The sequence below is a fragment of the Lates calcarifer genome, linkage group LG24 (genome assembly GCF_001640805.2).
Source record: "Lates calcarifer isolate ASB-BC8 linkage group LG24, TLL_Latcal_v3, whole genome shotgun sequence".
Taxonomy (NCBI): Eukaryota; Metazoa; Chordata; class Actinopteri; family Centropomidae; genus Lates; species Lates calcarifer.
Window position 1 is genome coordinate 19,467,994 of NC_066856.1, and position 14,718 is coordinate 19,482,711.

Below are 14,718 nucleotides of genomic sequence, written 5' to 3' on the forward strand. Positions count from 1 at the left end.
AAAGAACGTGGTTCAGCAGTTTACTACCAGCATCACTGCTGTTGCTATGGCTACCAGACATACTATATATGTGTTTAGTTTGACTGTGGAATAATTCTGATCATCTGAAATCAACTTTTAATCACTTTTATGATTTGTGCCTGACCCTGTGTGTGTGTGTGTGTGAGAGAGAGAGTGTGTGTGTGTGTGCACAGATGCTCTGCCCATGTGTCCCCTGACGACCCGGCGACCCTCAGCAGATGATGCCATGGTAGTGTGTTTCTCTCTCTTCCTGTAGTTCCTCTTTATAAGCCGTTTTATTGGCTCATGTCTTTTCCTTTTCTGCCGTGTTTTTCCTTCTCTTTATTTCATTCCCTCTCTCCCTCTCTCCTCTGTTTACCTGACCGAGTGATCGCGTTATTCCGCTGTGTTAATACACCACACATCCTCTCTCTTCATTTGCTGCCACTTTAATTAACACACACACACACACACACACACACATCGCCTGTCTCTCTCGAATGGTGTGACATTCAGCAGCCCACACATTTCTATTTTATTACTCAGCTCTTTTCAAGGCTGACCTGGTGATGAAGGAGAGGAGGGGTTTCTGTTGATTAAATCTGATGAGTAGCTGTGGAGCATGTGGATAAAAACCTGCTGCTGTGCATGGGAATCATGGGAGTGGAGGCATCAGTCGGCTTCACATGAGCTGCTTCGCCAAACTTTTCTTGTCGCTTGCAGTGAACCAGCACGATAATCATGATTCCAAACCTTTTAATCACGTCTGACGTGTCTGATTCTTCTCAGCGAGTGAAACAGGTCTGTGCTCAGTGAGGCCTGTTCCTGCTTGGAGGGAATCAGAGCTTTGTAGTGTTTACCTCCAGAGAATGTGAGATGTGGATTGGTCAGAAGTGAAGTAGAGTATTTCAGTCTGAGTGAGAAGTGTGCTGTTTCTGCAGAGCTGATGCTGGTTCACATCAGGACGAGATCACAGGGATTTCTCCCAGGAAAAGCTTTGTGTTTCTGAATTCATTAACAAGATCTGAGAGAGAGAGAGAGAGAGAGAGCTCCTGGTCAGCGAGGCAGCTTTCTGTTTCTTTTTTTACCACCTTTAAAAACAGCTTCTCCCAATTTAGCTTCTAGAAGAGGCAGATTTTTTGTTCTCCTGCAGGGAGCCTTGTTTACTGTGATTCTGGGTGAGACAATGATGACTGCAGGCAGGAGGTGCAGCCAGGACTCGACTGGCAGCACTGGAGCTGTTACTCAGGCCACTAAACCCACGGTGTGTTTTAAAGACCTGATTAATGAGTTACTCCCTGAACGAGTGACGACTGATCTCTGCTTTCATGTCCTGTTGGTGTATTTCTGAGCAGACTGGTGTGCGCAGGAAAATCAAACGGAGGAGTAAATATCAGAGAGGAGTTGCTGTGGTGGGAAAGTTGGAGTAATAACAAAGAGAACAGGCTTTGGAGACATCAGAGAAACATAGACGCCTGTTTAGAATAAATATTTCCAGGAGCTGGATGCAGGAACTGAAGTAGAAAGTGAAAGTCCCTCTTCCTGTTTCCACCTCAGAGCGACGTTGTTGTTGTGTTGACCTGTGGTTTGTTGGTTTGTTGGTTGTGTGGTGCAGCAGCAGATCATCATTTGGCTCAGAGGCTGTCAGATCTGCTCGGTCTTTATCGGGTCCTGTTTACCTCAGCGGCCATCTGACGCCCTGATCCCTCTGCCAGACTCCCCGCTGCCTCAGAGGCTCATACTGGCCAAATTATTTGTCTTTACAGTCAGGAGATATGGATTCTGAACTGACCAATCACAATCAGAGGATAAAGAAATCTTTCTCAGTAATTTCATCTTTGTCTTTCACTCTTCATCTCTTGGTTAGTGTGGCTTTACACCTGAGGAACGTGACCTAAACTCTCCTCGAGCAAAGAACAAAAAGCTACATGGATTTCACAGAGTCAGAGTCAGTGTGGACCAGAACACTTGAAGCTGCTATAATCAGCATTTATCATAGATTTATTAGATATCTGTTCTTACTCGTATGTAGAAGTGGGCTCCTTCTACAGAGCATTTCATTTTCACTCCCATCACTCTCGTAGGGAGGTTTTTGTTCGCAGCAGGCAGCTGTGTTGTGAAAAGCCACTGTCCTTTACCTGCTCAGCATCAGACAGCAGGCAGACACAGTTAGAGAGCAGCTGGTGAACATGGTGGAGCGTTTAGCAGCTAAAAAGCCAGATGTTTAGGAGGCGGTGGAGACCAAAAACAGAGCTAAAACAGGGAGAATACTTGACTTAGATTCATCAGGTGGATGCAAACATGACTCTAGATGGATGATGACTTAAATTAGAGACTTGCTGCGTCACATTGGCTTTAGATAAAAGTGTTTGTAGTTTATTTCTGCTGCCCCCAGGTGGCCAAATCTGTTAGTGCAGGTGTAAGATCAGTGGCAGCTTGGTGGGCTGCTGTGTTATTAGTGTGTGTGTGTGTGTGTGTGGTGGTGCATTCCTTCCAGCGTACAGAACTCTCTGACCTCACCTTCAACCTCTCGACCTACACACACTTTAACAAACACACACACACACACACACACACACACAGCGGTGACACATTCATACAGTATGTACCCTGCAGTCTTTGTTCCAGTACCACACACACACACACTGTACCCAGCAGTGATTGAGATGAAGGGCACAGTGGAGATAAGGTCTTGAGTAGAGGGCTAAATGTGGAAGTTGAAGGTGATAAGAAGTTCCCAACAAACCAGCAGACAGTCAATCATCACAGGAGACTGTCAAAGACCAGACGAGGCAGATCAGTCTCTTACAGCTTTATGTTTTAGATTAAAGGTAAAACAAGAAGCTGAGAGTCAGAGAGAGAGACGTTAGAGAAACAGTGACCGCAGAGCGATCGCCACGTCAGAGCAGACAAGAAAGTAAAGTGAAAATCTATCAGGGGAAGACCACAGATTGAACAAGGTGAGTGCATCACTGAGGAAACCGCAAGAACAGGAAGCTCACAAAGTGCCGGGGCCTTAGACGAAGATTCAGGGGAAGCGAAAAGTCTGCAGCATTCAGGTGACTACTGACAGAGAAGCAGGAGTTAACGTGGTGACTCGTGGTTGAAAAGGTGACCTTGGCTTGTAGAACCTCGAGCCATTAGCAGGATGGTTGATCAGTGAGGTACAGCCGACAGTTGAGCTGCTTTTCTTCTCTTACCTTGAGCTTCAGGCCCGACTCTGGGACCTGTGAGACCTCTGGTTTTAGCTCATTTAGCCTGAGAACACTCCGCTCGCTAGCTGCCAGCTTCGGTGTCTGGAGACGCTGCGGTCACATTCAGAGCGACTTAAACTTTCCTCCACATTAGGTCGTATTTTTTAGTGTATACAAATGTTCTCTCTCTTCATCTTTAATGTGCAAATAAAGCTGTCTGCAGAGCTTTAGCTTCACACTAATTTATATTTTCATAGACTGTTATGCAGTTGTTGTTTTCCCGTTTATGATCCTGATCTTGTTTTTATGTTACCTTGTGTTTATCGTCGCCTTCTGCCGAGTTAGTTTTTAATCAGTGAACTGAACCTTAGACAGAAACTGTCCTTTGTCCTCAGAGGTGACTGACATGGAGGAGGAGGAGGCGCCTGCTGCTCCGCTGCTGGATGGAGAGGGCGACAATGTTACGACAGTGAAAGGAGAGGAAGTGGAGTCTTTCCAAGAGGCGGTGGTAACAACGGTGACGACACTGACTACAACAAGGACGGAAGTGGAGGAGGAGGAGAAAACATCAGGGGAAGAGAAGGAGGAGGAGAATGAAGCAGAGATGGAGGGAGGAGAAGAGGAGGATGGAGAGGAAGAGGAGAGCAAAGGAAAGAAGTTGTTGGGGGCTTGGGAATCAGAGGTAAGAAGTTTGCAGGTTGGAACTTTTAAAACTCGACATAAACAAATCAGAATGAAATATTCAGCTGCACCGAAAATAAAACAAACTGAACAAAGAAAAATCATCCAATCAGCAGAAAGACAGTCCTGCAGATCCTGATGAATGAATGAAACCAGGTAATTAATTTGTTATCTTTTAGATCACACCAGATGTTTTCAGCAAGTCGTAACAACGATCTCCGTCTCCGCTTTTTAAAGCCATCGTTTTCCAGAACCTGAGCTTTTATTTGTCAGCTGTAATTTAATGGTTTCAGAAGTTGACTTTTTTTTACATTTTGCCATTTTCCTTTCCTCCGGCTTCCTCCCTCAGTCCAAACACATGCAGGTTAACTGATGCCTGGAGGTGTGAATGAGAGTGTGAATGGTTCTGACAGACTGGTGAACTCAGCTCGGCTCCAGCTCCTCCTGCAGGAGAAGCAGTACAGATGATGGACGTGTTCTCAAACTGCAGCTCAGTCCTGTGTGCTGCTCAGAGTCTTGGAGGATTTTGCTGTTCTTTGATGAAGTCTGCTGAGAGGCAGATTTAGTTCCTCTGCAGAGAAACCCTGCTCTCAGCTCTGACTGCCAGTCTTTGTATTGACCTTGGCATGGGGGCATGGCCTGGCACTGCAGGTCTTTATAAGGGCTTAGAGAGGATTAGTGAAACTACAAATGAAAATGTGCCATTATTAGCCTTTGATAGTGGGATTTTTAGGGCTGAATCCAGCCTGTTAAGAGAGGCGAGGGATTAACAGAGCATGAATTAGGGAAGTTTCCTCCGGCTGACTCTCAGGTTTCTGTGTCTCAGTCAGATGGATCATTCAGTTTGCCTGTATTGTCCTTCAGTTACCAGTGTGTGTGATCTTCACTCTTCTTCTCCTCTGTGTTTTCAGGCCTCTTCTGATGCGAAGCCTCCGCTACCAGATCCAGCCTTTAACAGGAGGTGCAGCCTGCTCGCCAGTGACGTAAGTTACTTCACTGTTAGTCCAGGTCATTACTTTAATTCATGGTTTTTACACTGCAGTTACACCAGCAGCTCTTTGAGGCTTTGTAGCTTTGAGGTAAGTGCTGACCTGCTGCTGAGGCTGAGGGGGAGGCCATAAACCTGAAGCTGAAATACTGACGTGGTGCTGGATTTAAAGCTCCACCACAGGTGCAGTTCATCCTGAGGGGAACATGAATGTCTTTAGTTTCATGGGTTTTGATCAGGTAGATGCTGAGACTGACGAGAACATGAGCTCAGAGTCAGTGGATAACATCTGCTGCAGTTTGCTTTAAACTCATGAATGAAGCTGTTTCTGAATGTGAGGACAGCGACACGTCCTCCTCGTCCTCCTCTTCCTCCTCTTCCTCCTCTTCCTCCTCTTCCTCCTCTTCCTCTGTGAACTGTACGCAGCGTTGCCGTTGGTAACCGTGCCTCCAAAGATCCAGTGACGGGCCTTTATTCAGCACAGACGTGATGTATACTCGCAGATATCTCGCAGTAAAATGGTGAATGAGGGTGAGTGTTGTTGTAGGAAGTGGGAGGGTGAGATATTGATTCCCTGGTGTGAGTCAAACTTGGCAGCTTGGCTGTTTGCAACAGCAGAATGACTCATCAAGTCAGGCCACTTTATGAACCCGTCTTCACTTGGTTCCTGCAGCTGCTGTCGCTCTGCTGCCTGTCTGTCTGTCTGTCTGTCTGTCTGTCTGTCTGCCTGTCTGTGTCTGTACGTGCAGGAGGCGATCACCTGGAGGAGTTGAACTCCGTGTGGTCAGTGGTTTGATGACGGTGGGCAGGAAGGAACGATCCTTTTATCTTCTTGTTGTTTCTCTCTCGTGAGTCATTCAAAGAGTTTCTGGTGAAGCTCTGCGCGTGCCACAGTCCTAACGCCGGCGATGGTGCCGTTACCATGGAGACATTAACCATATAAAAGTTGAAGCCTGAATGGAGGGAACCAGCTTCAGTATATAACACTCTATACACGGCTGGTTAGAAGCCGGTGAACCAGTATCTGGACCATCACGCTGGTTCCCTCTCACAGATTGGGAGCGACAGCTTGTGATCGGTGGATTCTTTCCATTTTTTCTCCTGGGTCTCTGCAGAAAATCTGCCGACCAGAACGTCCAGTCAGACTGAGCCAAACACCAGACTGTGGCACATGTTAAATATGAGCTTCAGTCCATCAGCTCTGTGCTGCCTGAAATTCATGTTCATCAGGAATCGTCTTTTTTACCGACAGGATGCAAGGCCAAGTCAAAACTGAAAATAGAAAAGCATTACAGTGATATTATCACCTCTTTCTCTTTTAATGAAATAAAGATGACTTCAGATGCTCTTATTTTTTTGTCTTTTCCAAACATAGCTTTAGTTTTTAAGCCTGATCGATCTGTTAGTTGCAGCTGGCCTGATGGGATGGAGTTCAGCTCTCTATGCAAAATACAGTCCCATACACTCATGTCTCCTCCTCCCTGCAGGTGAAGTATAAGGAGGACTTTGAGAAGATGAAAGGTCAGAGTCTGTTTGTTCCTGGAGTTGAACTCATCCACGCCAAGAATATCAGCGCTGTGATATCTGAGGTCTGAGCACACGTGCAGCACGCCGTCCTTATACTGCATGAACCGGAGTCTAAATCCAGTCCTCACAGAGACACTTTCTCTCTCTCTCTCTCTTTAACATCGATCAATCTGATCTTTTTGCTGAAACGTGGAACCGTTTCAGTCGAAGTACAAAGAGGAGGGGAAGAAGGAAGCTTCCATTTCTCTGTACTCCATCCTGCCGGAGACTCCAGAGACACAGCGCGCCAGAGAAGCTTCAGAGCTGCAGAGCGAGGTGGTTAAGTTACCATACACTGTAGATCTAATTTAATTATATAGATTACAGCACTGATGAAGGTTTGTTTGTTTTCTTTACAGATCAAATACAAAGGAAACGTGAAGACTGAGATTTCCTCCTCTCTTTACTCTCTGCTGCCTGAAACCACAGAGACTCAGTTTGTCAAAGAGCTGACTGAGATCCTGAGTGAGGTCAGACTGGATGGATGGATGATAAATGAACGGATGGATGAGTTATATATTTCCTTGAACGTCTCGAAACTCTCTCTGCTCCTCAGAACAAGTACAAGGAGGAGGGGAAGAAGGAGCTGAGCAGCAGTTTGTACTCGCAGCTTCCTGAAACCAGCGAGATGCAGCTGGCCAAGGCCGTCCACCAGTTTCAGAGCGAGGTGCTCAGACGTGATATTCACTCACAGCAGCTGCGTTTCAACATATTTCATCAGTTAACTCCAGCCTGGGCATCAACACTCGGGTTTGTTTTATGCAGCAGCTGCAGGTTTGGCTGAGAGGCATAAAGCAAACGCAGAGATGTAGCAGGATAAAGCACTAACACATCCTGTATGATAACGTCCTCATTCCATCATCCTCATTTCAGAAAAAGTACAAAGAGGACGGGAAGAGGAAGGCCTCCGTCTCCCTGTACTCCCAGCTTCCAGACACTCCTGAAATCCAGCACGCTCTGGAGGTGTCGCAGCTGCAGAGTGAGGTGGGTAAACCAGCCTTAACTGTGACTGTGACTGACCCACAGCTCTGTCAGGGCACAGTATACATGAAAGAATCTAACCCTGCAGCGCTGACACCGACTCTCTGTGTCCAGGTGAACTATCGCCCTAAGATGCTGGTTAAAGGAGCTCCCTCCTCTCTTTACTCCCAGCTCCCCGACACCTCAGACATCCAGTTTGCCAGAGAGATGACTGAGATGCAGAGTGAGGTACGACACACTCGCTCTCACACTGACACACACACACACACACCGCTAAAGTCATCAAATAAATAAAAATGATTTTGTTGTGTCTCAGAGTAAGTACAAAGAGGGCGGCAGGAGGAGCCTGTCTCAGAGTTTCTACTCTCAGCTCCCAGAGACCACAGAGACTCAGTTTGCTAAGACTGTGGCCGAGCTGCAGAGCGAGGTGAGAGACTCAGTCATAGATACAGACGTAGTCGACCGTGACTCCATCCTCCATCATGTCTGAAGATGTTTAAATACTGTTGAGATGTGTCTTTATCTTCAGATGCGGTACAAAGAAGCAGGTAAGAAGAAGGTGAACTCCTGTTTGTACTCTCTTCTCCCAGGAGACTTTGGAGACGGCTCACGCTAAGGAAGTGTCCGAGCTCCTCAGCGAGGTACAGCAGCTCTCATGACCCACTGAAACAGTAATAACATCAGATCAATACTTTCAGTAGTGTCGCTGAGGTTGTTCTGTGGGATGTTGGCGACGTCCACTCACATGTTTCCACTCAGAGTCAAACCTGGACATGTGCATGGTACGTCCCTGCTCAGAGGTGCATCTGTTTCTGCAGGATCAGAACTTTGAGTGCACGTTTTGTTGTGATCACTGCAGGTGAAGTATAAAGAGGACGGTAAGAAGGAGATGAGTGTTAACCTGTACTCTCTGCTGCCTGAGACCATCCACACCCAACACGCTAAAGAGGTGTCAGACCTGCAGAGTGAGGTAACCACCCAGTCACTGTTTACATCCTCTCTCCTTGGATTATTTGGTTCTTATTGAATCAGTAAGTGAAAGCTCAAAGGTCACGGTGTCTCGTTAGCATTCGTTTCCACTGCATCGATCTGCTCCTGTCTCATGCAGGTGAAGTATAAAGAAGGTCTGAAGCAGAAGATTCAGAGCAGTTTGTACCATCAGCTCCCAGAGACCACAGAGACCCAGCTGGCCAAGCAGCTGTCTGAGCTGCAGAGTCAGGTACAGCACCGGACGCCTTCTGTTTTTAGGACACATCACATCTCCTTAAAATGTGTTTTTACTCTCACAACACGTCAGTTTGACTTTCACATTTAACATATCCACGTGGAGTCTCTGCGCTGCAGGAGAGGAACACTGAGTGAGAAAATAATGACACCAGAGAAGAAGCAAGTTCAGGTCTCACACAGCTATCATTTCTGTGTGATAGCTGACTGTAGTCGGAGCCGGGGGGAATCAGGATGGAAGGAAAACAATTCAGGCTCCTTCTCAGAGTTGAAGTCAGAGCGTTGAGACAGTTGTGAGGTGCAATCAATAAGCTCTGAACGTCAAGCGCCATCTGTGCCTCACGCTGGATCTGTTGTCACGATGAAGCGCCCAGCTCTCGTCACCGCTAACAGTTCTCAGCGTGAAGGTTGGGTCGTCTCAGGCCTGGTGGAGGCTCCTCGCAGACAAGTATAGACTTTTACAGAGGCTGTTCTTTAAAAAAGGTGAAGAGCGTTGTACTAAACATACTGTTGTACAGAAGAGGCACTTCTCTCTCAGGCAGAGCCTTCAACTAAAATCTGACCCAAAATGTTTGGTTTCTAGAAGCAGGAGCAGATTATTGGAGTCACTTCAGTTTTATTAACGTTATCGCTGCCATGTGACTGAAACATACAGAACATTTCTTTGTGTTGGTTTGAGCCTTTAATTATTGATTCAGCTTGTTTTTTACTGAGTCAATGAGTTCCCCCTGAATTACCTGGAGTTTTTTAAAATTAGAAAAACAATCAGCGTTTGTTTGTCGTCTGCAAGAAGCCAGAGTGTCTGGAAAAACACATTACTGGTGTAAATGTTGAAAATGTGATATGAACCACGCCTTGGCTGGTGTGATTATTAACAGGTATTACACTGCGTCTGTGTGCTGGAAGACACAAAGTGCACACAAATTAAAAAGGATAATTTATACATGAAGAGAAGTGTCATGCAGAGGAGTCATATGTAATAGTGAAAGGTTGGTGTTTGTGATGTCTGCAGGCAAAGTACAAAGAAGCTGGAAAGAAGGAGGTGAGCACCTGCCTGTTCTCTCTGCTGCCTGAAACGCTGGAGACTCGACACGCTAAAGAAGCTGCAGAGCTGCTCAGTGAGGTACGTCACAGCACACGGGTTCAATCACGCTGCTTTCACTTTTACTGACCATGAGTGCTGCACTGTTTCCAGGTAAAGTACAAGGAGAGCGGGAAGAAGGAGCTGTCCAGCTCCCTGTACTCCACTCTGCCCGACACCACACAAACCAGCTTCTCCAGAGAGATGAGCGACCTGCTGAGCGAGGTACCAGCGCTCAGAAACACTTCATTCAACACTCATTATGTCCTGGACACTGTGGTGTTCTGCCAGCAGCTTCCAGTCCTGTGGTCAGTGTTTTTTAAAGTTTCCAAGGACCACATTTCTAAAGACAGTGCCACCTAGAAGACTGGTTAGAGTTTAATGATTGTCTGCTGAATCTCTCCCTGTAGCTCTGATTAGTGAATGAGAACATCCTCAACCACCCTGAAATACCTCCTCTTCAGGAGCTGATTATCTGCTTGACCTGTTCCACTAATAAGACGCATCTTTCCTGTTAGTGATGTGAGCTAATGTTGCTGATTCTTGGAGCAAGAAAAGTCTGAGATTTATGGAGGAAATGCAGCTACAACAGCTGAGACGAAATAAAGACGGAAACTTTAATACTGTACATTTCCAGAAGCTGATTCCAGATCAGGTGCTAAAATGAGCACTGTCAGAGGAGACAAAGAGGTGAGATCCAAACTCAAGGTCCAGAAAGAAGCAGGGGTTTGAACTGAGCGCCTGCAGAGAGCTGCAGTGTTATCAGCTCATCTGATGTCTCCGTCATGAATTGGTCATCACAAGTGTGATTATCATCAAACAAGCATCAAAGAGGTTGTCTGCATTTTAACGCTGCTGTACAGATTCAGTCTGCACTAATGAGGCTTGGCTGGCTGTCAGCGCTGATCTGTGAGGACACGGAGACGTGTTCATCACACACTGATGATGAAAAGGAAGCTATTAAAAATACACAGTGACAAAACACAGACAGAGAAAGAAATATAAAAACCACAGTAAAGAAAAAGAAGAGAGAAGTGAGAGTAACTGTGTGTTTTTGGTTTCTTTTAACAGAATAAATACAAGGAGGACGGGGTGAAGAGCCTGTCTCAGAGTATCTACAGTCAGCTGCCAGAGACCGCAGACATGCAGTTTGTTAAAACCGTCTCTGAGCTGCAGAGCGAGGTGAGGAGGTTTCTGTTGTTCATGTTGTGTTTAATGAATCATCATCACCTGATTTTGTTCCATTAAATCTCATAAAAACATCATGTCCCTGAACTGATTGTAGATGAAGTACAGAAAGGGAAAGAAGGACGTGTCCAGCTCTTTGTATTCCACTCTGCCTGAGACTCTGGAGACGCTGCACGCCAGAGAAGCGTCTGAGCTGCAGAGTGAGGTAAAACACACCTGTACCTGCAGACATGGTCAGCACACACTCACAACACACACTCATCCGTCCCTGTCTTATTTATCTAGCTGGATAATGGTGTGTGCTCCTGTTTGTGTTCAGCTGAGGTACAAAGCGGCTCTGAAGAAAGGTCTTTCCTCCAGCCTGTTCCACCTGCTGCCTGAGACCTTAGAGACGGCCCACACTAAAGAAGTCTCCGAGCTCCTCAGCCAGGTAACAGCAGGAGGGAGAAGAAATAAATCCTCACTGAGAAACTTTCTCTGAGCTGCTGGATGAAAGTCACGTTTCTTTTTTGGCAGGTGAAGTATAAAGAGGACGGTAAGAAGGAGATGAGTGTTAACCTGTACTCTCTGCTGCCTGAGACCATCCACACCCAACACGCTAAAGAGGTGTCAGACCTGCAGAGTGAGGTAACCACCCAGTCACTGTTTGTACTCAGTTACATACAGTAATCAAAGTAAAATCTAAATATCTGGATCAGCAGGTAACGAGAAATCTTTGGAAGACAGGTTTTATTTTACCATCACGACAACTTGTTTACATCTCTGTGAAGCTGTACATGGCCAATGATGCTAATATGAGCTATCGTGGAGGCGGCTGTCTAAAGCAAAAAGAAGAGGTTGATGGCAGTCCTGGATCTCAGGTTGTAATGAAGTGAACCTCCTGTTTTCCTCCAGGTGAAGTATAAAGAAGGTCTGAAGCAGAAGATTCAGAGCAGTTTGTACCATCAGCTCCCAGAGACCACAGAGACCCAGCTGGCCAAGCAGCTGTCTGAGCTGCAGAGTCAGGTACAGGGGTGGATCTTATATGTTGGACAAACTGTGTGTTGATTATATCCATCACATACTGAGGAAAAATGTGTAAACTTACCATAAAGCCAAAAAGTCTTCTTGTAGCTCGACTGCAGTAATTTTGAGCCTTTTGTTCCAGTGTTTTTGCTGTAAGTGACTGATCGGGACAAAAACCTGTGTTTGATGTGTGTTATTAAATCAATACGATTCAAATTGCAGACCAGGTACAAGCAGGCGGGTAAGAAAGAGGTGAACACCTGCCTGTACTCGCTGCTGCCTCACACCATGGAGACACAGCACGCTAAAGAAGCTGCAGAGCAGCTCAGCGAGGTAACCGTGGAGTTTCCTCTGTCTGAGGAAGACGTGGGCTTTCAGTCTGATCTCTGTTTGGGTCTGATGCTTCCTCTAAACGTCCTCAGCTGTGTGATGCTGTTCTTCACAGATCAAGTACAAACAGAGCGGGAAGAAGGAGCTGTCCAGCTCCCTGTACTCCACTCTGCCCGACACCACACAAACCAGCTTCTCCAGAGAGATGAGCGACCTGCTGAGCGAGGTAAAAGAAAAGAGAGTTACACATATGAATACTGTTCACGTGACCTTGGATAAGACTAACTGTAGCTGTAGACAGCTGATTGCAGTCGTCGTTTTTTTCTCTTGAAGAACCTGTGAAAAGCCTCGATGGTTTAAACACCTTCATCCACTTTATTCACCGTGTTCCTGCTGAGAATTAGTTTTCAATAACTAATTACTGTGGAAGAAAGCACATGGCGACATGAGCAGAACATGTTCATGAACGTCTCCTTGAGTAAATGAGGAACAGGATCCTGGATGAGCTTCAGCTCCGAGCTGACGCCTCCTCAACATGACTGTGGTGCAAAGAGCTGCAGTAAGAATGCTGTTTGATTAGTTATAAATAATCACTCCCCCATTATCCAATGCTCTGTGATGTTTATACCTCAGACGCTCATCAGAGGCCAGATTAGCATCAGGAACAGGATCAAAGGGGTATCACAGTCTGTTCCTAACGAAGAGTCATTAACAATATCTGATCTGTGGCCAGGGGAAGACGGGATACCACATTTCTACTGAGTCTTTTTAGGACACAGGGGAAAACAAACAAAGTTTTTTTGGATCTCGTCGTAACGCTGAAGAGCTTTAGTGCAGCTGCTCAGTGTTCAGATTTAAAGGTCTCTTCTTCTTCTTCATCTCTTTCAGAACAAGTACAAGGAGGACGGGAAGAGGAGCCTGTCTCAGAGTTTTTACTCTCAGCTCCCAGAAACCACAGAGACGGTGTTTGCTAAAAGTGTCTCTGAGCTGCAGAGCGAGGTGAGGGAGGGAGGTATTTCATGAATGAAAGTCCTGAGTGGGGAGGTACGGCTCTAACACACAGAGACAATGCAGAAACTGGGTTTAATGAGTCAGATGCATGTATTCTGAGGTATCCCTCAGAGCAGGGGGGTAAGAACCCTGAGGTTATTACTGCTGCTGATGCTGAGTGCCTGTGTGAAACAGTGAGTTCATGTGTCTGTGTTCTGTTTCAGATGAAGTACAAAGAAGCAGGAAAGAAAGGAGCAACAAGTTCTCTGTACTCGACTCTGCCTGAGACCCTGGAAACGCAGCACGCTAAAGAGGCGTCACAGCTGCTGAGTCAGGTACTGACGCACTAACACCGCCATCAGCTCATCTCCTGCTGCTCGAACACTTGTTTTATTTGGTTATTGGAAACTATTAAATCCACACGAGACTTAGGAAGTGGCTGAGTGTAAATGTGGATACTTTAAAGACAAAGGAAAGGTTTTTTTGCAGGTTTATAAAAGTAAATAAAAGGAGTAAACAGCACCCTGCATTACTGGTTTACTGTGCTTCTGTTCCTTCCTTGTTGCTCCAGCTGAAGTACAAGCAGAACTTGAAGAAAGACAGTTCCAGTCTTTACCACCTGATGCCAGAAACCAACGAGACTGAGTTTGTTAGAGAGCAGACGGAGATGCTCAGTGAGGTACGACTGCTCAGCCTGTTCACTCCTTCAGGATTTATTAACTCCAGTCCAGCAGTTTTCATATGTTAATATTTAATAGGAGAATATACAAATGTATTTACTCATCACAGACGAGCAGCTTCTCATCGTCTGCATGAGCAGTTTGAGGTTTTCTCTTTGTTGTGATGCTGCTCTCCTCTCGCCCTCGTCCTTCTGCTTTTTATTTGTTTCATCACAAGGTCAAGTACAAAGAAGACGGTAAGAAAGAGATGAGCATCAGCCTGTACTCTCTGCTCCCGGACACCATCGACACTCAGCGTGCTAAAGAGCTGACGGAGATGCAGAGTGAGGTGGGTTCAGGCTGACTGAATATTTCATGTACGGTTCTCAAACATAAAGCTTTATTTTAAATGTCTTCCTGCTTCTTGTCTCTTTCAGGCTAAATACAAAGAGGCCAGTAAGAAGCAGGCGTCAACGTCTCTGTACCATCAGCTACCTGAAACCCTGGAGACGCAGCACGCTAAAGAGGCTTCACAGCTGCAGAGTCAGGTGCTGATACAGCTCTCAGTTTCTTCTGCTTGTTTCTAAACGTCTGCTTCTTCCTCCTCTGAGCGTCCGCTCTTTGTTCCATCTGTGTCTCGTAGATCTCGTACAAAGAGGCCGTTAAGAAGGAGCTGTCGTGTCCGGTTTACCACCAGCTGCCTGACACCCTGGACACCCAGCTCGCCCGAGAGCTCACAGAAATGCAGAGCCAAGTAAGAGCAAACACGCCACAGTGGCAGCTGCAGGACGGGTGGAGAAAAGATTTTTACTGTTTGATTCTGGAGGTTTT

At 46.2% G+C, this 14,718-nt stretch overlaps 2 protein-coding genes across 2 annotated transcripts; both read left to right on the forward strand.

Moving 5' to 3' along the window:
• Nucleotides 1-112: 112 nt before the first annotated feature.
• LOC108884992 (nebulette) lies at nt 113-7,908 on the forward strand. The gene is made up of 10 exons (XM_018679157.2): nt 113-250; nt 3,590-3,876; nt 4,787-4,858; nt 6,351-6,452; nt 6,595-6,705; nt 6,789-6,899; nt 6,986-7,096; nt 7,303-7,413; nt 7,525-7,638; nt 7,727-7,908. The coding sequence occupies exons 2-10, from the start codon at nt 3,601-3,603 to the stop codon at nt 7,898-7,900; spliced, it is 1,182 nt and encodes a 393-aa protein (XP_018534673.2). The 5' UTR covers nt 113-250; nt 3,590-3,600; the 3' UTR covers nt 7,901-7,908.
• A 53-nt stretch (nt 7,909-7,961) lies between these two features.
• Nucleotides 7,962-14,343, forward strand: LOC127138979 (nebulette). Its single transcript, XM_051067004.1, has 16 exons — nt 7,962-8,051; nt 8,270-8,380; nt 8,519-8,629; nt 9,647-9,757; nt 9,830-9,940; nt 10,787-10,897; nt 11,001-11,108; nt 11,223-11,333; nt 11,420-11,530; nt 11,798-11,908; nt 12,131-12,241; nt 12,354-12,464; nt 13,127-13,237; nt 13,453-13,563; nt 13,800-14,236; nt 14,325-14,343. Exons 2-15 carry the CDS (start codon nt 8,300-8,302, stop codon nt 13,974-13,976), a joined length of 1,587 nt encoding a protein of 528 aa, XP_050922961.1. The 5' UTR covers nt 7,962-8,051; nt 8,270-8,299; the 3' UTR covers nt 13,977-14,236; nt 14,325-14,343.
• Nucleotides 14,344-14,718: the final 375 nt, after the last annotated feature.

What these genes read in the sequence shown, in the direction of transcription:
- LOC108884992 (XM_018679157.2), top strand. Translation starts at nt 3,601, where the DNA reads ATGGAGGAGGAGGAGGCGCCTGCTGCTCCGCTGCTGGATGGAGAGGGC. An exon ending in TCAGCGCTGTGATATCTGAG is followed by an intron (nt 6,453 to 6,594) that starts GTCTGAGCACAC and finishes GAACCGTTTCAG; the next exon opens with TCGAAGTACAAAGAGGAGGG. An exon ending in TGACTGAGATCCTGAGTGAG is followed by an intron (nt 6,900 to 6,985) that starts GTCAGACTGGAT and finishes TCTGCTCCTCAG; the next exon opens with AACAAGTACAAGGAGGAGGG.
- LOC127138979 (XM_051067004.1), top strand. Translation starts at nt 8,300, where the DNA reads ATGAGTGTTAACCTGTACTCTCTGCTGCCTGAGACCATCCACACCCAA. An exon ending in CTGCAGAGCTGCTCAGTGAG is followed by an intron (nt 9,758 to 9,829) that starts GTACGTCACAGC and finishes CACTGTTTCCAG; the next exon opens with GTAAAGTACAAGGAGAGCGG. An exon ending in TCTCCGAGCTCCTCAGCCAG is followed by an intron (nt 11,334 to 11,419) that starts GTAACAGCAGGA and finishes CTTTTTTGGCAG; the next exon opens with GTGAAGTATAAAGAGGACGG.